General features: G+C 46.4%; 1 protein-coding gene across 1 annotated transcript; it reads right to left on the bottom strand.

Annotated features, from left to right (window-relative positions):
- Positions 1–1,132: 1,132 nt before the first annotated feature.
- Positions 1,133–17,484, bottom strand: LOC126532141 (angiotensin-converting enzyme-like). Its single transcript, XM_050179822.3, has 10 exons — positions 17,396–17,484; positions 16,837–17,119; positions 15,766–15,965; positions 14,469–14,648; positions 12,451–12,718; positions 11,304–11,503; positions 8,491–8,677; positions 7,907–8,005; positions 4,558–4,680; positions 1,133–2,775 (listed from the first exon to the last, which is right to left on the bottom strand). The coding sequence occupies exons 1-10, from the start codon at positions 17,457–17,459 to the stop codon at positions 2,613–2,615; spliced, it is 1,767 nt and encodes a 588-aa protein (XP_050035779.2). The 5' UTR covers positions 17,460–17,484; the 3' UTR covers positions 1,133–2,612.
- Positions 17,485–23,164: the final 5,680 nt, after the last annotated feature.

The following is a 23,164-nucleotide window of genomic DNA, read 5'->3' as shown; positions in this document are numbered from 1 at the left end:
ACCGAACCGTAAGCGAAGCCGTTCGCATTTCCTCCCTTTCTAGCGAGTGACCTGAGCACCACGTGGCGCTACTTTGCTAGGACTAGTGAAAGCCGAGAACTGAAGGAATTCCTTAAAGACCGCGAAAACCGGGTGATCCTTGAATATTGAGCGATACCCTACTCCTCCGAGCTCACTTCTTTTCTTGATTTCTGTTTTGATTTTACTCTCCTACCGTAAGGTGTCCCACAAAACCCTACCAGCGCACCTTTGCTACAGCGCCGACTGTCGCTGAGATTCGGAAGGCGCGTTTTAATCGGTTGTTGAAAAGGTAAAAAAAATATTGTGTTTTCACTGTGGCGACTCTTAACGACTGCTGACGTCGCCAAAAAAAGGTTTATTTTTGATTTTCTTATTTAACTTTTTTTCGTCACACGAAAATAAGCAGCAGCAACCCCTGAATGAAATAACTTAAGCAGATAACTTAAGCTTTATTTTACATGCTTTGTTAATTGCCCAACAAGGTTTAACGTCCCAAGCAACAGCTGGGCTAACTGGACAATCTTTTTAGCCCCCAGGAAGTTTGTTGTTTAACAACCAACTCACTATATGGACTGCCAATCTCAGCGCGCGCTGATTGAAGAGGGCTTGATAGCCTGCGGTGGCGATTGACGCCGGTCCAGCGGCTATCGAGCCGTATACAATCAGCGCGCACTGAAATGGACGGCCCGCTTGGTGGACTCTCACATAATGATTCCCACCCCCATGTCTCTTTCAAAGGTCACCCAAATTTAAGAGCGCCTTTGCTGTCTGTCCGTCCCGCCCTGGCGGTACGCGGCCGTCACGGCAAGCTATTAACCCCGCGAACTTGTGCGCCGCAGTACAATGCCACGACCACTACAGGTCACCGCGACGGACTTGTGTGTTTGCATTTTGTCCCTCATGAAAGAGAAAGGGAGATAAAGCTCGTTAATGGGACGTTGTTGTTGTTGTTTCCTATCAAACATGTGTCGCCCACCCACTATGGGGAATTGGCCAAATGCAGTAAGTTATGCTCACGTATGCGTAGCAGCCGACATGCTACTTTGCATAGGGAAAGCAGTCGTCGACGGAAAAACGCTAGAAGGAAGCTTGAGGAGGAAGGCGGTAAAAAAAGAGGCAAGGAAATGAGACCCTGTTATTTATTTATTTAGTTATTTATTTGAAATACCTTAAGGCCCTATGGGGGCATTGTGTAAGGGGGGTTACAAAATCAAAGGCCTACTAAAAGAGTAAGCAGCCTTCTGAAGTTTGGTACAAAAGATACGTCCCAATGCAGGGCTCTTCAACATTACTAGAAAGATCAAAATATGATAAAGGAAAAACTGAAGTAATAAAACGCCTTCAGATACCATGAACTACATAGATCATAATTATAGACCATTAATCAGCTTTGTCTCACCTATATGTTCTTGATCCATGATCTATGTTTTCTGAAACAAAGGTGACACAAAGGCCAAAAAGAAAAAAAAGAGAAACTGCAGGTGAAGCGAATGTGAAGTACAGATGTAAATAGGTCAGAGCTTGCGAATTAAGCCCACGTCACAGACGTCACACAACTACGTTTATCGACAGCCAATCGTCAACTTGTAACATATTTGCACTGATATCTGTGAAACGAAAACGCTTATCTTAGCCTGGATTCATTAGACAGCGCGTAAACGAGTTAGTTGTGACGTAAATTTGAGCGTCATTCCCACGTAAAAGGGCCACAAGCATGAGTTCAAGCGCACGCTGACAGCTTAATTTGGTACACAATGCTTGCAGTGTTCTAAACAAAAAAAAATAATAATTCTGGGGTGTCACGTGCCAGAACTCCGATCTACAAATGAGGCGCGCCGTAGCGGGCAACTCCAGACCACCTGGTGGTTCTTTGACCACCTGGTGGTTCTTTAGCGTGTACCCAATGCACAGTATACGAGTGTTCTTGTATTACGCCCCCATCCCGATGCGGCCGCCGCGAACCGGATCGAACCCGCAACCTCGTACTCGGCTGTGAAACGCCATAGCCACTGAGCAATCGTGGCAAGTTTCACTATTGTGTCATCTCTAACATGCGATAACGAATGAGTTATTTAAAATGAAGGCTGTGTGATAACAGTGTATGCATAGCAATTGGTTATCGTGATTACACGCCAGCCTAGCTTTAAAGTGCATGACCAGTCTTTCGCGCCGAAACTCCCTAATCATCGTAGGTAGACCGTACATTCGGTCATCACCGATTGAGGTAAAGGAAATTTCCCTGGGATCATGCGGTATTAGTATAATAAGTTAGTATTAGTATTAGTATAAGTTTCGGGAAGATCCGATCCGAGTGGCTTGGGCTTCTCTGTCGCTAATGTACAGGCACCTCTGCAGAACCGAAAGGGCAGAAACGAAAAGAATACCTATGTTGCAGGATCTAAAATTTATTTCTTCTTTCGCCTCTATAAAGTGTCAACAGATGTTTTTTTTTCAATTTCCATAACGCACCGGGCACAATGCTTCCGCGCGGTTTTCGGACATGATGAGGCGTCGCCATTGTCAACGTGAGTTAAGCTGTACGGAAACATACGGGTCCCTTCCAGTGGTGGCGTGCGTGCTGGAAAGCTTTTTCACCATCCGACCGAGTTGTTCAACTTAACGTTCTCTCGCCGAAGCCAAGTAAAGAGCGGCTCGTAGTAGTTCAGCAACGGTTCCGCTGATATTTCCGGAGAGCCTGTTGCCATCTGCAACGCCTCTCGCCAGTCGATCGACGCACCGAATGACATCATGTGCCTGAAGAAAAAGGAAGAGAAAACGCAGTGAAAAAGTTAATTTTTGTTGATCTTGCGATTGATTGGTTAGTAGGTTTAAGCGCCCCAAACAAAACCAGGGGGCTATGAGAAGCCGCAGTGAAGGACTCCGGATTAATTTCGACGACCCGGGTGTTCCTTGGCGAGCACCTAAATCCAATTACGCGAGAACTTTTCGCATTTGTCGCAGTCGGGAATCAAACCCGGGACCCCGTGCTGCTCAGCAGCAGAACGCCATATCCACTGAGCTACTGCGGCTGTTTTTCTTCTTTTTAAATCCACCGTAGGAGGTATATAACTAAGTGAAAACCGGCCAAATATCAGCTGTGCAGAAAATTCTTTCTCACTTTGTGAGCAATTTTTCGCCCATAACGTCATACTTCGAAGAACTCACGCTGTGGAAGAAAAGGAGCAGAAATTGAGCTTACATGGTGAAATTAATTCTGTGCAAAAAAAGAATGATTGTGGATTGACGGGACTAATTGTAAGGCACTCCTATTTCCCGCAGCGCGAAAGAACTTTCCCTTATCACGTTATCTTCCATTGTCAGTGTATTGTAGTGTATTGTATACAATAGTGAATCTCAGTTTAGGCAAACGCATATTCTATGCACACATTACATCTGCGACGTCTAAAGAAATCAAGCCGTGAGTGCTATAAATTTCTGTAGTTATGTGACACTGCAGTAAGAATTTTTAGCGTACTACCAATGTTAAGCTACCTGCTTCAGCCCAACATGACTATGCTGATATAGCGCATACTCAACCGTGAAGTATATTTAGGCACAATTAATATTTCTACACATAACTGAAACAATAGACGATATTTATCTCACAATTTCTTATTACTTCCTCTAACAAGCACTAGTTATGGCGTAATGAAACGGACTGCCATATTATATTAAAGCTAGCCGGACAACATGAATGTTTAAGAATAAAGCTCAGGAACACCTGCTAACAACACAACTAGCTTTAGATCAAATACTTCGAAGCTATGTCGTAAGCATATTTATATGTTAACTATTTATGTGTGTGTTTAGACATTTGTTTTTTATGTTACGCTCCGATTACCTTTCCTACCCGAGTTGCTTTTTTTACTGTTTAGAAATTGTACAACTTCTATTTGCGTTGCACATATGTATTACTCAGCATTCCCCTTGCTTATCATATATTTTAGGCATTAGATGTTCCGAGTTGCTTTATATGTTCTAATTTTCTTACTATGTTCGAAATGCTTTGTTGCTATAATGCATTAATTACTACATTCTTAATTACTCACACGAGGTACCCATGATAGTTTTTCAAAACTCCGAAACCGCCTACTGTACAAATGCGAAATGAATAAAGAAAACGCATTCTGAATGTATATGCATAGCTTGTCACGTGGGGCGTGACAAAATGCGTAAATTCGTGAGTGGACGTGTTCTCGTATAATTTACATAGCGAATCCTCGTTATTACAATGTCTTCTAGAAAGACCGCTCCGGAACGTTTTTATTCGGAACTTTCTAGGTTGCTACAAACGCTGACCCAGTGGTGGAGGTGGTATCGATTCACGTTAGGGAGTAACACTTCACCAAAATTAATTGCTCAGCCCTTTGCTACGGTGTCTTTCACAGCCATAAATTATAGTCTTAAAGTGTAATTCCCCATAAGTAATTTTATAGAGAGATCGCTATTGTGATCACATACTGCACGCCAATGGTTCAAAAATTTACGATTCTCTAAGCTGCAGAACTTAAAAATCTGCAGATGAGTCCTACTCACCTTATGTTACGAACGGCTGGAGTATCACTTTCCACGCAACAAAAGACCATGGGCGCTTGTTGACGTCTTTCTGAACACATTGCCCTCAGCAGTTGGTAGTCAAGGAAGCGCGCAAAGAAATACCTGTAAGGCAGCAGATGCATAAGTTGATTATACACGGTTCGCTCAGTAGTCGCTCCGCGCTGGTCTGTACACCAGCGTTGCGTAGAGCTCGAAACTGTTGTTTTTTCTGGACACCACATTTTGGTTACCACCAGCTCCGCCATGGTGCTAAGGCAATCTGCATTACCGGCTAACCACTACCAGCTAAACGGTAAAAATATAACCTGCGTTAGCTACGGAATAACATTTCCGTACTGTTGGATGCTGCTCTGACTCACAGGAACTCACGTTACTTCGTGGTCAGCACATGGGTCCACATTCCACAGCGCTAGATGTATTGAAGACTTAGCGCTAACTGCGATCTCCGCACGAACCTAGATCCAGACCCAGTGTACGCTTCACTATAGTTTTAATTAAAACTAGGAATAAGTAACAAATACAAAATCGGATTGAGGTTTAGGAAGCAGGGGCGCCTGTCCCCTTGTCAATGAACATCCATTTGGCAAGTGTGTCCACCCATTTATTATAGAGCCGGTGAAGGAAAATCCCAGCTTCAAGTTAACACACATGTCACAAATGCTGTTGCGCCCCTGTGTGCCACTGCTGTTGGCTAAAGCTGCCGATGTTTCACTGAAGGCAGAGAAAAGCGCGAGTGCCGCAATTGAGTGGGTGGCCTCATCAAGAGATGAAGAAACATAAAAACCAACTGATTTTTTTTTAGGGAAGTTGTTACGCCCTTTTCTTGGCTGAAAGCACATTTTTCGAATGAATTTTCGTCTTCCGTGAGGCGAAAGAAAATATATCACGATCTTGTTGGTGTTTTCTAGCCGTTACCTGACTATTGTACGATGCACAACTTAGGACCGGAACACAACGTGCTGAAACGCGTGAAAAAGAAAGCACCTGTTAGATCTTCACCGAAAACCTTTTTTCTTCAAGTGCATTCTGGCACTTTACCTATGAAGCCATGGCTACAAAGCAAGGGTTCCTCTGTTCCGCGGTCTGTTACTGCATCATATGTAACAAACCTGAAACTATTGAGTACATCTTCTTGGATTGCCACGACTCCGTGTTCGTGTGGGATATTCTCAAACGAACTCTGAAAAGAATAACTGTCGATAAGCCCTTCTGGTATTCATTTCTTTCCATACGCAGACGCAGAGGGAGTGCCGGCTGACATGACAACGCTTTTGTATGAGTGTGGAAAACGCGTAGGGATGTAAGGAACGTCCGCGTAGATGCAAGGTCGTCGAGGCAACACCTAATTGTAAGTCTCACGTGCACGCGCGATGCCCTAAAGCACATAATGGAAGCACCAGAGTGGTTTCAGGAGCTTGATGGTTTAGTGTCTGTTAAAGCATCTTTGAAGGCGTTTTAAATTAGTAGTCTATCCAACGTATGTAATAACACTGTTTAGCACAAACTCTTTGTGCCTGTGTACGTATTGTTGCTAAGAATGCAACAAAGAAAAAGAAGAGTTGCGATTGCTCAGTGGCACAGCGCTGATCTTGTTAACCAGTGATCGTGAGTTCAATCCCCACTGGCGGCTGACCTTCTTTATTGCGCTTACTTTTATTTTTCTGAAAAGCCTGAAATATTGTAGTCTTCAACGGGAATAAAGCTTTTTTTTTTCATCACGGGTAGAAATCGCGTGATGTAATGCTGTTCATCGGGGTCAAGCATTCATGTGCTCGGTACATATGGAATCAAGAAAACAATGTTACACGGCGTACTGCAACCTCCACCGCGTACCCCACTTAGATCTAGATCCGAGCTAGTTGGCAAAGCAACGTCATTGAAGGGTACTGTACGGGACGGCGCAAAAGACTGGAGAGGCGATTGGAAAGCACAGACACGAGCTCTCTCTTTCTCTCTCTGACAGTGCGTGCGCATGCGTGCGTGCGTGCCCCATCTTTCACTCACTTCTAGCATGCACCACGTGCGCTCGTTCTGCACCATTTTAAGCTTGAACAGCGACTTTCCGCAGGCTCGATACCGACATGGTGAGACCAGCGTTCGCCTCGTTGAGCGAGCTTCGCACGCGCACTTCCTGCGCACGCGATAGAGGATCATCCCCGTGCCTGATCTATGATGCTTGCGAAGTGCTGCAGTCGCGAGGGTTCGTGCTCTCGAAGCAGCTGCGAGACCGGCGAGAACCCTCGTGAAGAGAGAGAGAGAGAGAGAGAAACAAGGGTAGGAAAGGCAGGGAGGTCAACCAGAACAGCATCCGGTTTGCTACCCTACACTGGGGGTGGGGGAAAGGGGAATAGAAAGAGGAAGAAAGGGAGAGAGGAAGCACTGAGTACGTGTGGGAGCGACACCATACGCAAGGACACTCGTGAAAACACCGTCGCCTAAGGCAGAAGATTCGCACTTTTCTCCTGCCTATGCATTATCTATCGCATAAGTATATATACCCACGACAAAACGCTCGCTATCGGGTTGATTAAGAATGGTCGAACAGGGAATGTCGATGTAGTCAGCGTTTAGACAAGGAAACTTGTCTTCGTCATGGTGGCAGCTGTTCTCCTTAGCAGCGTCTTTTTAAGTACGCGTGTATCTGCGACCCTTCCCCCATTCGGCCACTGATGATCACTTCAAGCCTCCGTGTTCTTGTGAACTTCTCTCTTGTTTGGATGGCTACTCGATTTCTCGTATATATTCATTTATTGGAATTCATTCATGACAGACGCCTTCGCGATCTCGGGTCAGTCCACTGCCTGTTACCGCAACGCGGCCGCACGGCGATGTCTATGTATCTTCGTGCGACTCCTATTATAAGTATAAATTTAAACACGAACAATAAATAACTGACCTGAACACCTGCTATGCGTAATTACGTATAAAATTGACATATACTCGCTCTGTAGCCAATTTCTCAGCATAAAGTGGCCCAAAGCGCATGTTTTGGAGGTTGAATTAAGATATATGCTGTTACAAATGCAGGTGAACCTGGAAAAGAAACAAGGCATTGAAATAATGAGGAAAATATTCATGTCGGTTATAAAGCCGGATGCATGCGGAACTGAATGGAAGTGGTTAAAACATAATTTATTCATTTTATGCATAGACAGGAAGTCAAATCAGTGAAACGAACATAATGGTTCTTTTCAACGCGCGCTTGCTATTTATCTGAAATTAAAACGAAGCGCAAAGGAGGCTACGTTGCAAATACAAAGAAGCGTCTCTCCTTATTTTTGTGGCCCGCTTTCAATAAAACTCATGGCGAACAGGAAAGACTTCTGACCTGAAGTAAGGTATGAAGTGGGACACGTGGTGCTTTCCTCCAACGTCGAAGTACCCCCTCGCCTCCGGTGTAGGCGGCTTCACACCTTGCAACTTTTCTCTGTTTGGAGAGAAAAAGTATATATATATATATATATATATATATATATATATATATATATATATATATATATATATATATATATGTAACGGCGACCAAATACCACCGCGATATGAATTGAGAACGCAAGTCAGAGGCGAGCTCCTGCAGCTGTCCTCCGTGGATCCGCGATACATCGCACGAACCACATTTCTTTTATCTGTTACGATAAATCAACGCAAGGTCGTTTTCCGCGAGTATATACGTATATCTTGTCGACTGTCTAGGCGACGTTCAGCTCGTTCAAAGCTTCAGCGAACTGCTCTTGTGAGACAATTAATTACATCCACTTCATTCTTCAAGCTTTATTTTTATCTTCTAATCATTAGCTAACGCGGCATCATTATACAGAGTTGTGGTTGTCCGTATGCCAGTTTCCCGCATCGCTTCGTCGCGAAGCAATGATATACTGATAACATGGCCATGCCGTATGCAAAAGCGCATACCGGTAATCCCATAGCGAAGAGGCGAGGCTCTCGGCAGGGATGTGGCCTTGAAAGACCGCGTAGCGCCATCTCTCTACGGAGAGAATCCAGGGCAAAGGTACGAGCTTGAATAGAGCCTCCCGCAGTAAACTGCCCACAGTGTCACGACGGGAGTGCAGGTGTCTCTCGGACCCATCGGTGTGCGGCTCTGCAAAGTGCGCAGTTTGAAAAGCACTTCCAGTTCAAACCAACGAGGAGAAAGCGTCAGCGTCGATGCTAAGCCTAAAAAGAATTAAAATAAAGTCTCGACACCATCCTTACTTGAGGCTTTAAAGAGCTCCCTTCTTTCGAAAGTTGGTGATGAAAGATCGAGAAGACGAAAGAAAAAAAAGGACACGTTCTTGCAGTCAGACAAGGCGTCGTATGAAATTTGTGAGGGCCCCTAGAACAATGTTATCTGCTCACGTAGCGCCCTGTAAATGTCTTAGCCAATCGAATTGTCGCACAGTACGCATGGATTACCGTCTCGAGCGCAGTCTTGTCTCTGCTGCAGATGCGAGCTCGCTTTCACGATGGCCAAGGACCGCATTGTGCAACGGGACACAGACTTCGGTGGATATATGCAGATTTCGAGCAGATAATCGCGACGGCGGTGGCTTGTTGTTGCACAGAATCCGCGCAGGCTCGACCACGGAGGCACGGAGGTACTAAGAGAAAGGGCGGTCTGTGGTATTCAGGTCCACGGCCTCGAGTACAAATTTTTCTTCTATCGCCCCGGTACACGGCCGAGACAAGCGCGCTGTCAGCGTTACTGTCGCACAGAGCGCGCTCTATCCCCATGCTCGCTGCCCGCGCTGGGCTGAACCCTTTGAGCGCAGAGTGGGTAAAATGATGGCGCATGCCATATCGCTTTCGATATGCGTCCGCCCCAGCTCTTTATACCAAGCTCCGTGGTGCCTCGACACTCTCCTGATACCACGTGACGACATTTTCCGTCCACTGCTCTCGCGTACTCATCGCCACTGCCATCAATTCGAAGTGACACTTTTCTTGCGTAGTAGAGCTCTCGCTCAATGTGTCGCTAAATTTGCCCATGTGACCAAAACATTTTGTCCACTGCAAGACGAAGGCCGCCCCCAATGATCACAAATCACTACTCCCTTGCGTCGGCCAATGGCGGCCTCCGCCTGCAAACTTCCTAACCTTAAACAGCCTAATTTCCTGCGGCCATGAGCAGTGTTTCCCTTCCTTACAGACACCCATTCTTTTGTTTTACACGACCACGGTTATCTGTACCATGTATCACACGACCTGGCCGATTTCATTTCTTAATATCAACTACATATTGCCCATCCGATGAAATAATCGAGGCCCTTGGAGCTCTTAAGTCATTCGACGTGCCCACTGCAAAATTAGCTTGACGGACTTATGACGTCGTTTCCTCGAAGTCTTTAGACCATGAAAAAGTAATTGTGAACGCTGGTTTCTGAAATGATGTTTCGGTAGCAATCCCTTCAAAATTTTTTTTAAATTGTCTCTATTTATCAATGCGTCCTTTGAATATGGAACAGAAAATAGCCAGGTGGAGCTAGATTTAGCGGTAATGCTGATGGTGCACGCATTTAGGGCCTTCACAACATGTGTGGCTTACGACATCTTCGCAACAGCAACGTTTTCCTGCAAAGAGAAACCACTTGCTCGAAGCTACCCTTGTGTTAACTATCAGACACCTGCTATGGGAGTGCCCCAGGAGAGATATGGTAGTGCTATGGGAATGCCCCACGAACGCGTCGGGGGCATGTGACCAGTTTACAGCGATCCGCATTTTAATAACACTATATGTTCATTTGTAATCATCATTGTCATCATCGTCACCACTACCTGAGGTATAGCGCAAAAGCGGCACGTAAAACGACAGAGAAGGTGAAGACACGAAGTCTGTCGTCTTGCGTGCCCCGTTTGCGTCATAGCTCACGTAACGCAGTACCAACTAGCGCCATCAGTCCGTTCTTTTGATCATCATTATCATCATGTTTAGCACTACCTTTAGTTCACAGCAAGGTGCACAAATGTTGATCATTTAATTATGTTACCTTCGTTTGTTAGCACTGGTAATCGTTGTAACGTCTTTTTCACTCTGAAAGCATTGCCGCTTTGGCGCTTCCGGCCGATCTTTGAGTTGTTTCTTTTGTTTGGCTTAGAATTTTTTTTTGTCACAATAACCTCACTTGTTGCTGATCTATTCAAGGACTAATCTAATGCAAGCTGAGGAAAGAGAGCCAGGAGAAGCCGAAATATAGTATCTCGCAAAATAAATAAATAAATAAATAAATAAATAAATAAATAAATAAATAAATAAATATCAAACAGCGTAAAAGAAAATAAGAGTGAAACAAAGTGTAAAAAACAAGCAAATTTCAGCAAAATAATCAGAACAAACAAAATTTTCTATCGTGGCAGTATATATGTCCCATGGGTAGTAAGCGTTTAACGGAACGTGCTGCTTAGGCAGCCTACTTGATGCTTAACTCTTACGAACAAAAAAAAGTTGGGTAATTAAACTAGAGCGCTAGGAGCAAGCAATTAAATTATGAGACGGTAGCGAGGTTGACCGGAATAGACGTCGTAGGGCAGACATGTATGCGCTAAGGGAAAGGATGCGTGGCTAACAGAAGTAAAACGAGGAAGTGGAGCCGGGGGGGGGAAGGGGGGAAAGGGGGGGGGGAATCGACTGCGACTAGACAGTGCTGCGTTTACACGCGGCCAGAAAAAGAACGCTTCGCTTTCAAGGCGCCAGCCTTTTTGCTGCAGCGACAGTAACACGCCAAACTTACCACCGCGCGCCGAGCCGGCACCTCCGCAGGCCGCAGCAGCGTGGCCAAAGGCTTCCCCGATGGCTTCGTGGAGGGCCGCTAACGGCGCCGTTCTGAACAATGACCGCTGGTGTCGGTACGCCAGGAAATACTGCACGTGACCCATTTCGTGGAAGGCGATCTCTTCGTCTGCCTTCGAGCCAACCAGGCAAGCCTTGATCCTTCGTTTGCCAGGTAAAAAGCAGCGTGAGGAAAAGAAAAGAAAGGGGGAAAAAAGACAATAGGAAGATAGGGCACAACGAGAGGAGCTAGGTTGTGACCTCGACGGAAAGTGAACGAGGCCAAGAAACGTGCTGAGTCGCGTCAATGTAGTATGTAAAGACTTCTGAGCAAGTCGAAAGTGAATTGGACGTGCCTTCGTATTTCTATGCACTGCGTTTGACAAGACACCGGCATTATTTAGACTCGCAGATTGAGTTAACGGACCCCTTAGATTCAAAAACTATTAGAAGCCGGTAGCAGCTGTTGTGAAAACTGCCCTACGAATAATTTTTCTGCTCGTGTAAGAATTCGTGCTGATGGCACACTGCTTTCCACCTTGCGTGCCCCCCCCCCTCCCCCCCCCCTGCATGCATCTCTGATATCCTTTGCTGCGTCCTTGCTTACGCAGTGATACCTTGATAGGTCGCTTCAAGGATGGCCTGCGTGGAGCAGCGTGCAAAAAAAAAAAAATCGTTTTTACACGCTTCTCTATTATAATTGGAAGGCCGGTTTAAATTCCCTTCTCTGAGTAGATGAGCGTGGTGATATTTTCCCCGTCTTCCTAAAGGCCTTGAGGCCATCCCTCCAAAATAAAGACGTGTTTACTACTAGTAAATTTCTTAATCTGACTGCGCTTTTCAGCAGAATACAAAGCTTAAGGAACAGAGGCAACTACAGTTTAATGATGCAAACAGTATATAGGCCTATGTCACCCGTCGTATAGTCTGCGAAACGACGCTTTTATGTTTGTTTCGTTGAATGAAGCCAGTGGTAAATGAGCAGCCTACACGCAGCTCTCAAACAACAAACAGAAAAATAAACACGTTCCAACGGCATGCCAGCAGCCATTCAAGCAAGCAGAAACACGCACGTCCAGAAAGATTACACGAATGAAAAAATCTCACACCGGAAGTCACTGCCATCGCCAAAATCGTACGCCGTCGCGTGGCAGTCCATGGCGGTGCTGTTGCCAGGACGTTCGAAAATGGAGTTCTTCCAGAACAGAGGCGGCATCGGTGGGAAACCAAGCTTCTCGTAGTGGGCCTCGGCCCTTCTCACGCAATCGGACGGTAAGACACGCCTCTCTCGTTGGGCCTGCTCAGTGGGGCTCCTCCGAAGGTCGGCCGGCACTACCAAGTCAGCCAAGTTTCTCCAGTTCTCGCCGAAAGGATTGCCTGGAAGGAAAAGCGGGTCACCTCCCATCACGGCCTGTCAGGTAGCAGCTGGCGATCACACCCATCCTTGCTTTCACCGGCTGTCTTGAGGGGGAGAAATATCAAATTACGTTTACCGGCATCAAAGGAAGTAAGACCCCAGCCCTGGCCTCTTTGATCGGCTCAGGCATCTCGGTCCTGCACAATATTGATGTGCTACACCGAAAGCGGTCACCATACCTTTTCGAACTTTCGTGGACGAGTGTTCCACTCTTGCCAATTGCCGGGACGCTTGTTTGGAAGTAACATTGAAGTATTATGTTTTGAAAGCGGAGGTGGCGGGGCACTCCCGCAAGGTGTGTTTATTGAAGGGACAGGCTCCGCAGTCTTTACACGTTGGGGAGCCTGGATCCCCGCTAATAGAATATGTGTAGTGGGATGTCAGCACTGTGCGTGTTAGTACTTTTCGTGTGATTGAGGCGTCCTTCCTTGAATGCGTATAGGAGGTGTGTGGCGAAGTATTGGTGCGGCCGTGCGATAACTCAAAAGCTGCACCTTTGCATTTCATCTGTATCATCGGCTCCGTAGAAGACTGCTACAGTCCCAAAAAATAGCCGCGGTGAAATAAATCTCAGTCAATTTACGTCAGTGCAACCACTTCCTCAAGCTCAGCAGCTGGCAGAGAAAGAACTCGCAGAGATAAATACGTTTTGTTTGAAGCAGAGAAGTGATTTAACTAACTAATCGCGACCACAAAGAGCACGAGAACAGGACATCGGAAATGAGCTCAGGACGCAACACTGCTTACGCAGTCACTTAGTTACATAAGAATATAGTCTTATGTGACTACAGCTGTTCTGTGTAAATGCCAAAATTCAGTTGCGATGCATTTATGCGTACACTGTGTGCGTAAATGCAATTATTGATGTTATTATAATTTATCAAATTTCAGAATGACGTGCACGTTCCCATGCAGTTCTCATATGCGAAACAGTACCGAGCACTTGAAATGGCCAGTTATTCTTCCAGTGCTCTACGCGACCTTTCCTGCAGAGTGACGGAAAGTTAACATAGGTAATGATCAAGTTCCAGCGATTGGTATGATGGTTTTCACACCAAGTTTCAGCTTGGTATGAAAACGGCTTCGTAGGATGCGGCCCTTAGAGAAGACAGTGCGTCCCCGTGAGGCTTTACCATCGTCCCGTTCAGGATAGGGGTAACAGCTCATTTGTTGTCAAAAATACCACGGAAACGTGAGCCGACAAGATCAGGTCAGTTTTACAACATCTTGACATTCGGCGCGCTAGCTGTCGGCATCGGCGCTTGTTAAAATTACATTACGGGCGTTTAACGTCCCGGAACTGCAGGGATGGTCACAAGGGACGCCTTATTCGAGGGTTACGAAATAATTTTGACCAACTGGGTTTTCTTCAACGCGCACCCAAAGTGAGGTACGCGAGCGTTTCCGCATTCCAACCCCCACCGGAATCCGGTCGCCACGTTCGCCATTCGAACCCGCTACCCTGTGCTCAGCAGCACAGTGCCATAGCCAATGAGTCACCGTAGCGAGTATCAGCACTTTCTCAATAAACTAGGAAAGAAGGGGAAGGGAAAGGTGAAGGATGAAGAGCACTTTTGCTTTTCTTCGATGCGAAAGCACCTCTGGCAGCGGGTTATTTGCTAGAAACGCTGACCAACTGTTTTTGGTTTGCGACTGCGCTCTTAGTGTTACGTTGAACGTCAGTTAATACGGCGAAGAAACTGCGTTTACCCAGGAGGTGTACAGGGATTGGCTCGTTTGGTCGAAGCTCCTTCCCGTAGTGTCGTAGTAGCGCGCCGCGCACGTAAGCGTGCAGCTCCGAGTAGAGCGGCTGCACTCGTTCCCAGAGGCGGGCGCTCTCTTGCTCCACGTCCAGGCCTTCGTTCCAACTCTCGGCGTAGTGGCGGTAGCCTGCGCGACAGTTCTTTCAAAGCAACCCACTTCGCTTTCTCGAAACACGAAGTTGACAGAAGTCTCGACGTTGATGGCATGACAGCGTGCCCTATATGGCATTAAACATCGCATCTTAACATCTCACCCACAAGGAGTATCGCACATTGTCCGGGCACCCTATGCAATCACTGCCTGTAGTATCTTTACATTTCAGGTAGACGCAGAGAGGCGAACCGCCTTGTTCGTGAAGTAAGGGGCGGGGGAGGGGAGGGGGGGCAACGAAATAAGAGTTGCGTTGTATAGTCATTGCGCCATTCGTTGCGCTGTTACATGTGAGCTTAATGGCGTATGTCGAACTCGAGGCAGAACGACTGCATAGGCTCTCATGTATTTTATTCCGTACACGTTTTTTTTCTTCTGAACAGTGCAGTAATATCACTGTTTGGGGATTACGCAGAACACCTGACTGCGGTATCGTCTTGGATGCCATCCGGTGTGAGGGCCCTAAGTGCCATTGAAAAAGAGACGATAGTGGTGCGGATACAGGTCGCAATAAGAGGTTTTAACAAGAGAAGCTAAGCTTTATATTAGGCTCACAGAGATTGACGAAGGTAAATACGATATTGAGTTGAAGTCCGCCGGCCCTGTCACGTTCTCCAACCGAATGCAAATAAGAGAAGTATTACTTGTCGGTGCCTATTTAAGACGGCCATCTTCGACACCAGCAGGATAATGCTTTGCGGTGGCGCCCAAACAGTGGATTCTGTTATTAAGCACAGTTAGTTACCGGCAGTCCGGCCGCCTTCGTTTCTATTATGTTCTTTATTACAGCTGGCCTACACTTGTTTTTGAGAGCCCATTTAAAGTAATTCCTGCTTTGTATTCGAATACGGATCCTCATCCTTACGTGTGCTTGATGGCGCGCACACACTCGAGTACGTGTTGCTACGACGCGATACTGTGTTAGTGAAAGGACTGTAAAAACAATGCTGAAAGGGGGTGTTGTGATTTGCAGTTCTGTTATGCGAAAACATGAACACGATGTTACTGCCAAGCATTCGTTGCTGCGTGCCAAATATTGTCCCTCGCGTTATGCCAAACAACCTTAGTTGCGTAATCTGTGAACTGCACTTACCGTTGCTAGCAGCTGCAGCATTCAACATGGACACCAAAGCAGCGAAGTATATCTGGGAAGCATTCTGCCACTTTGCCCACTGAAGCCATTGGGACTTCAACAGACTTGGATCGGTTGTGCCAGCCATATGGCGCTCCAAATCATTATAGTTCTCTTTGGCAGAATAAGATATCATCGCTGTGCGCAGTTCGGAGACTTTCCTGCAATTGGAAGGTAGTTTGCTCATCGCCGCTCTTGCATTAAAGTCAAATATTCATATTTTCCAAGGAATTAAATAATGGGCATTGCGCTTGCCCAGGACAGCCTAAATATTGTATCCAAAACTTACACCTCGATCCTCGTCGAAAGATCAAAGCCATGCCTTCCCAAACGTGCCATCATGCATCACAGATATAAAGGCGGAACAACTGGATCAAAGAATTTGAATTTCATCACTCATGGCGCCATTAAATGTGAGAAACTGCTTTTAGAAAAAAGAAAGTCTGTCGGAGCATTCATTAAACAGTACTTTGTTCATTAAGAGATTTTTGTGTGCTCAGTGCACAGCCAGAAAGGTATTAAGACTTTTCTACACCTTCCGCGGGTGACGCAGTTAGCTTAATTGCTGAAAAAAACTCTCTTCACAGTGACTTCAGGAAGAACTGAAGAAGGGTTAAAACTCGAACCAGTTAGTGCTGCGCAGTAAAGTTACTGCAGGCGGGAAAGGCAGTACACAAGCGTGCGGATTGCAAGCGCGACGAGCATTGTGTACGAGGTAGCAGGAAGCAGCAGCTAACCTGCGGAAACTAACCTATAAACATTGTGCTAGGGTCATTTTCAAACATAGTTTTGAAGTGAGAGGAGCGGAAAGACATAGATATAGAGAAACAGAAGCACGTAAGACCGCTGCTTCGAAAACACCATGCAGAAGAGCCCAAAGTGAGGGAAAGAATTAACAAAGTCACCGGTGGTTTAGCTCAGGTTGAACATCTGGACAAAATAAAGAATGTCCGTAGCCTGCTTTAGTCGCTTCCTTCCCATGCTTCATTTTGATTGTCTACAGGTAACAAACTAAAAGCACAATTATCATACTTTGCATTCTGGGGGTCCTGCACAACGACGCCAGACCTCATCATGCTGATGAGCTCCATGGAGGGCGCAGGACACGTTCCCGCGTAACCCCTGAAAGCCCTGGCCCATTTCTTCCAAGACGACATCCAAACATTGTAAAGGGGCTGGAAGTTGCTGCGCTGTGTTCTTGTTTCCGACGTCATATTTGTAGCGAAATTCCATTCTACCTTCTGGAGCTGGTTTGTCATCAGTCTGTACTCATCCTCGAAGGTTGCCAGTTTCTCTTCCGCTGGACATGTGGGTCCTGCACGAAGAATCGGATATGTTGTGCTTCTGTAATCGAGGTTTGCTACATGCATAGGTTGGCGTAGGTTCTTGTACTACGTGCAAGAGGTTTACTACGCATAATAAAATGAGAGTTGACATAGCAGTTTGCTTTATCCGTATTACTATTCGTCTGTTGTCGTATTTTAACGTTCACTACAAAAGACAGTCTAATCGGAAATTACGGAGAAATTCCCTTTTCGCGGCTCTTATCCAGGTCTTATGCGGGATTGCCAAAACACAGATGGCTCCTTACCTGCTCTCCAGGATGATCCTCCTCTCATTAGCCAGAGCATAATCGATAGGACGAGAAACAACATTTCCCCAACAGCAGGCCTACAGTACCGTTCTGCAAAGAGCATCAAATCAAGGTTAAAGCCTTTCTGGCGGGTCAAGAGCAAGCTTCGATTGTGAAAATTTTAGTTCAAATGGCGCATCACGACTGGCCTTCTTGAACACCTTTCGTGCTCTCTCTCTCTTTCTCCACACTTAACTTTTTGTAAGCTTTGAAAATGCTGCAGCTTAGGCCAGTGGTGCAAGTTCAACCCACTTTTCCAATGATAGCAAACAGGCGGAACTCTATTGGTCGTCTTCCCACTAAGGTGTGAGTTCTGAACCATATGAAACAAACACAAAATGAAACGTTTAGCAAGTTCAGTAGGGGTTTCCCGTTGCTAAACGACATCGATGACACTGACAGCGACTCTCCAGTGGCTTGCAAGGCACAGCATGCAGACAAGAGGCGCGCTGTCGCCGAGACTACAGTTTCCGCGAAGAACCATGACAGTTTACAAGCACCAGCGAGCAGCGCGGCTTCGAATGAAGCATTAAAAGCGGCGTGAAGTAGAAAGTAATGGAGCAAATGGCACAAACGGACGCGCCCTGTAGGAAGCTATACGTTTCGTCTCCAGCACATAGGCGGGAATGTACCTGTACAAAGCACACGCGGGCGAGGAACTTGCTGACAAGGCGAGACAATCTTGTCGTGACTCGAAAACGCCAGTCCTGCTGGGATATAAGCAGAGGAGGCGAGCTCGGAACGCAAACAAAACTGACGGTGTACATCGCTCGTAAGCTTCTACGCCATAACACGTGCGTCGACTCTTGTTCGGCATACAGGTTGCGCTTATGCGCTTAGCTGCATTCAGCGCTATATACGCACGCCATTCATCTCTTCAGCTAGCAATGCGGCGTGCGCGTTTTGAAGGCCAGCTTGCGTATATTCGTGAATGGGGCATTCCTCGTACCATTCGTAGGTTTAAGAGCGAGTGTGCTGATGCAGTGGAGTTTCCGCTAGCTATAACGGTACAATAAACGCAGTTTGCTTTTTTTAATGTCATTTATATGCAAAAGCAGCGGCGGGTTCGCATCTGAAGTCATTAGCTACGATCACTCGGTAGCGCTGCTCTGTAAAAAGGTTACATTCCCCTTTCTGCTATTCCCTCAATAAAGTGATAAATAAATGTCAGTGCCTGTTATATTCGAAAAGAGATTGCTTAAGAAGGTTTGTTGTTTTCTTCCGCGCTGCGCTATTGTGCCAGTTTGCTAAATAGTCAAGTCGGATTCTTTTTGGGCTACTCTTTGGCCTGAGCCCACAACGTAAGAATTAGCAACAGGGATAGAAACCAGAAAGATGTGAAAGTACTGCCACACAAAGGTATTTTCCTGAATTGTACTTCCACGTCTAACTGCAAAAAAGCTAATTATCCTACATAAAAGGAGAGAAATAATGACCGTGTCCAACCTCAGACTTTCCACCCCGCCACTCCAGCTCCACGTAGTCCCGTCGCTCCTGGCTAACTATCCCGAGGAGCATTGGCAGAGGCCGGAGCTAGAGCTCCTGGAACAGATCCGAGCTCCCCGCGCATGCGCATCAGTGTTCACTAGGATTCCTCTTACTCTTACACCAACACCCTCGACACACGCGCACACAATAAGTGTGCAGAAGGCGACGCAGCAAAGTAATAACGTAGAGGAGCTCGGCCATCATCACGGACCACCAGATGACTTTCGCGCCACTCCTTGCAGAGTTTCAGAGAAAATATTTGCTCAGATTTTCGAAACTTTCATCGCGCCGGCGCCCGCTTCTGGCAACTTGCGTCGCACGCGACGCGTGGGGCGGCGCTTTCGGTGGGTGTCATTCCCTCGAGAATCTTGAAAGGACTCCGGCAAACGAGGCAAAAAAATAATAATAATAATAAAAGCGAAATGCTCACATTCCCAGGCTTTTTTGCGAGCAGCGGGTGAAGTGGACTTTGCGGGCGTCCTCGACGCTCGCCAAATCTGTCATCTTCGTAACATTGCTGCCCGCTTTCTCCGAAAGCCGGGCGCGCTCGATTAAAAGCCTCCGACCTGGCTACACGCAAAATGAGATATCTCGGGCGTTGCTTTTCTTCTGTTCGCATTATTGACTTTGGCGACCATTTCGTGTTCAGAGGGCCGATCTGTCTGCCTTTCGTCTAATAAATTTTTCTCTCTCTCTCTCTTTCTATCCCTCTCTCTCGTGGGCAGAGATTACATCGTGGAGACACCCAGTTGTCGTGTCTGTTTATCTTAGGGAGGGGGTAAGGACGACCAAATTAGCCACCTACGATTTTCCAGTCCTCCACAGGCGCCTGTTTTGAAGTTTTCGTTCTCGCACGTTATTCGAGATTCAAACGAAAAAAAAAAAGAAAGTTGCTGTAAATCAGTTGAGGAACTGTGTCCACTGTGTTGATACCTTCCAGTTCACCGAGGTACTGATTTTCCCTATATTTATTTCACTTTCTCTTAGCTTCACTTTACCCACTTGGTGTATTTCCACCACTCACCCCAGCCTTCTTTTTTCTTTAATCATGCATCGAATCTCACAGTGCATCAAACTTCAAACCTCACTTCGTTTTCATGAGCATGGCACAAAGCATGAAAGAAACGTACAGATTTTACAGAACTACAAGCCAGTGTACACATTAGAGTCTGATGAACAGCCTTTTCTTAGCTTTATTACCTAGAAAGTGCACATTGCCGTATGTTGCTCAATGCATAGTCACACTGTCGTTCTCATGCTGCGTGTGTGAGCATCAAGGACATTATAGCACATAGAGAACCCGCTTTGTTCGTACTGCAAAAAAGAAGGACATTTGTGACAGGCCGAACACTTTAGTCCGCGAGTATTCGTTTTTATTGAAAGCAAGGTTTCCGCAATAGGTTTGAGGCGGTGTTGGTTTACACTTGAGCTGCATCAACAAGAATCCCTTCCCGAGAACGGGAACCTTCTCCATGAAAACAAAGCTTTCGAGCACTTCAACATACGTAGGTTCGTTCTTCAACAGGTTACCTACTCTATTTAAAACATTTGTGATACCTGGTTGGGTTACCCCATAACTTTTCTTACAACAGTAACGCATTGGGATGCACGTTAAAGAACCCCAGGTGGCCAAATTAATCCTGAAACCCTCCCTACAACGTGCCTCATAATCATATCGTGGTTTTGGGGCGTAAAACCGCATAGCTTAATTTTAACGCCAGTAACTCCGGTGACATAAAACATCTACCATTCGACTGCACTCATTTCACTGGTTTGCTCAATTTCTCGACCCATAAAGCTACCCTTTCTGTTGCTGTCCGCTCTCAGTGATCACTAAAGAAGCCTCCTCAACGAGTGTGAAATTCGCGCACCGCTTTGTCTTATAAAATTTTACGCCACGCTTTATGAAATTTTTTAAACAAGAACAAATATTCTTCGAGGCTACATGAATTCAACAGAAGGCATCTAGAAAAAAAAAAACATTTTGTGAGGTCTCAAATGAAGGCAAGAAGAGGAGATGGGGCGGGCTGTGTGACACAGACGCCTGGACACGCTCCATCGCCAAGACAACATCTAGTCACTCCGCCATTTGTACAATTCGTCATAAAGCCTCCGGTCTTTGGGTCGTTAACCCCCACTCCTTACAGGCGCATTCGGTGCTATTTTCTCGCTGTGCGACGCGACTGTGGGAGTGTTTAAGTTCACAGATCCGCGTCCAGCAGTAGCGCACGAGGAGACCTTTAAACTGAGAGGCATGGCAAAGCTCCGGCCTAATGAGACGTCGCCTTTCCCGTTCGGGCCCTTCTCCGTGCGCTTGACGGGGGCTGGAACAAAACGCTCCGTCGCCGCCGCCGCGTGTATTCTCTGACCACCATGTCGCGATTACAAGAGGCGAGCTAGCCAGCCCAGCAACGCATGGTGCTGTGGTCCCGCTTTTCGTGCACGCGCTGTGCTGCGGGTGAGGAGGTCGAAGACGAGAGAAGGACGGAGAAGGTTACCCGGTTTTCTCCCCGCACGTTAGCCGATTATCCCCGGCTCGAAAAGGAGCCCAGTCAAGGTCCAGATGGGAAAGGGGTCAAACGCGCCGTGAGCATCGCACTGCCTCGCACGCGAGAACCGCGCACTGCAATCTTGAGATCCTAATAGGAACAACGTTCGCTAGCTCGCCCCCGCATCTCGCGCGCGCGTCACGACCGAAACAGAGCGCGCCGTGGCGCGAGGTCGTCCATGCGTGAAGGCGGGCGTTCAATGGAAGTATTGCTATAAGGTACACTCCGGGTAGATACCGTGGATGGTTTCGCAGCTGCGGCGTTCGGGTGCTAAGCAGCAGGTTGCGGGCTCAGTTCCTTGTCGCAGCAGCCGCCTCCCAAACGAACAATGACGCGGTACAACGCCTCGAGCAAGCACGTCTAGCTGTGTGTTCTGTGCACTACGTGGACAAACACAAGTGGTGCACGCAAGTGACGTTTACCATCAACTCACCACTCCAGGATTGCACTCAACGATGATGAATTTAAACATTCACCGCAAACACCACCGCAAAATATCGTCGATCAACGCAAACAGCGCAGAAAGCTTCTTCGCTTTCTGCGCTGTTTGCGTTGATTGCGTTGATTGACGTTGTAGCACCTCCAAGGGCTAATCTTGTTCTCATAGACAGTGCACAAGAAAGTGGGCGGAAATATGGCCGCCGCAGTAGCTTAACTTGACTGGTATCTTGACTGGTAACGCGGAAGACGTGGCTATGGTTTCAACCTGGAGCAAGCTATCTTTTCGCGCTGTTTCGTTTCCATTTACCTTATTGTTCCTATATTTCTAGTAAGCATAACAATGAATTACCCATGCGCTTTCTCTGGCTTCATTATCTGTTTCTCCATATTGCTGTGACAGAAATAAAAGCCTATAGCTCCTCAGATTTCCTTGCTTTTCTCGATCAGGTATATATGTAGCTTCCGTTCTTGGTGGGAAGGTGGTAGTTTATTTATTTAGTTTATTGTAACATCAGCACAGAATGCGTAAGAATGGGGAGGGACTATAATCGCACATATTAGCAAAAAGAAAAAAAAATACAGAATACAAGCTAATGCAGGCGACGACAACAAGCAAATAAACAACAATGCCGACAAATAAATATTCCTCGTGCAATTGGAACAGGGCATCACACCGCAGAAACAAAGCTAAAGAATACGTAACACTGAACATATATGAGCACACACACAAAAAGAAAACGGTGGTTTTAAGATTATGTTGGCGAGCGATAAGCAGAAATGATCTGTGTCTTTAATGCCGACTAACAAGGCAGGAAAGTAGTTCCAGTCAGGACACGTTTTAAGAAAGAAGTACAGGGAATACGTGACAGTGTTATGATGCAGAATGATAACTTTGAGGTCGTTGCCTATGACGAGTATCTGATCTGATCCAATGCGCGTTGAATACGTGATAATTGTGATACATTTTATGAAGGAGACAGAGGCGCGACAGTTTTGCTCAAGTAACGAGCAAAGGAAGGTTATGACTGGGTATCATGCTGGTTACACTGACTGTGCGATGATAGTTAGACGTAATGAAATGAGCTGAGTGGTTCTGCACAGCTTCAAGATTATTGATTGGTATAGCTTGACTGCTACCCCGGACTGATAAGGCGTATTCCAGGTTAAGGTGAAAATGAGTGATGCGTAGTTGTCTTTTAGGCGCTGTAGGAGCGTGCGGGGAAATATCGTTTTAAGTGGTGATTTTAGG

This window comes from Dermacentor andersoni, chromosome 5 (assembly GCF_023375885.2).
Source record: "Dermacentor andersoni chromosome 5, qqDerAnde1_hic_scaffold, whole genome shotgun sequence".
In the NCBI taxonomy this organism is placed as follows: Eukaryota; Metazoa; Arthropoda; class Arachnida; order Ixodida; family Ixodidae; genus Dermacentor; species Dermacentor andersoni.
Note: the sequence above shows the minus strand (reverse complement) of the source record. Positions and strands in the feature narration are given on the sequence as shown.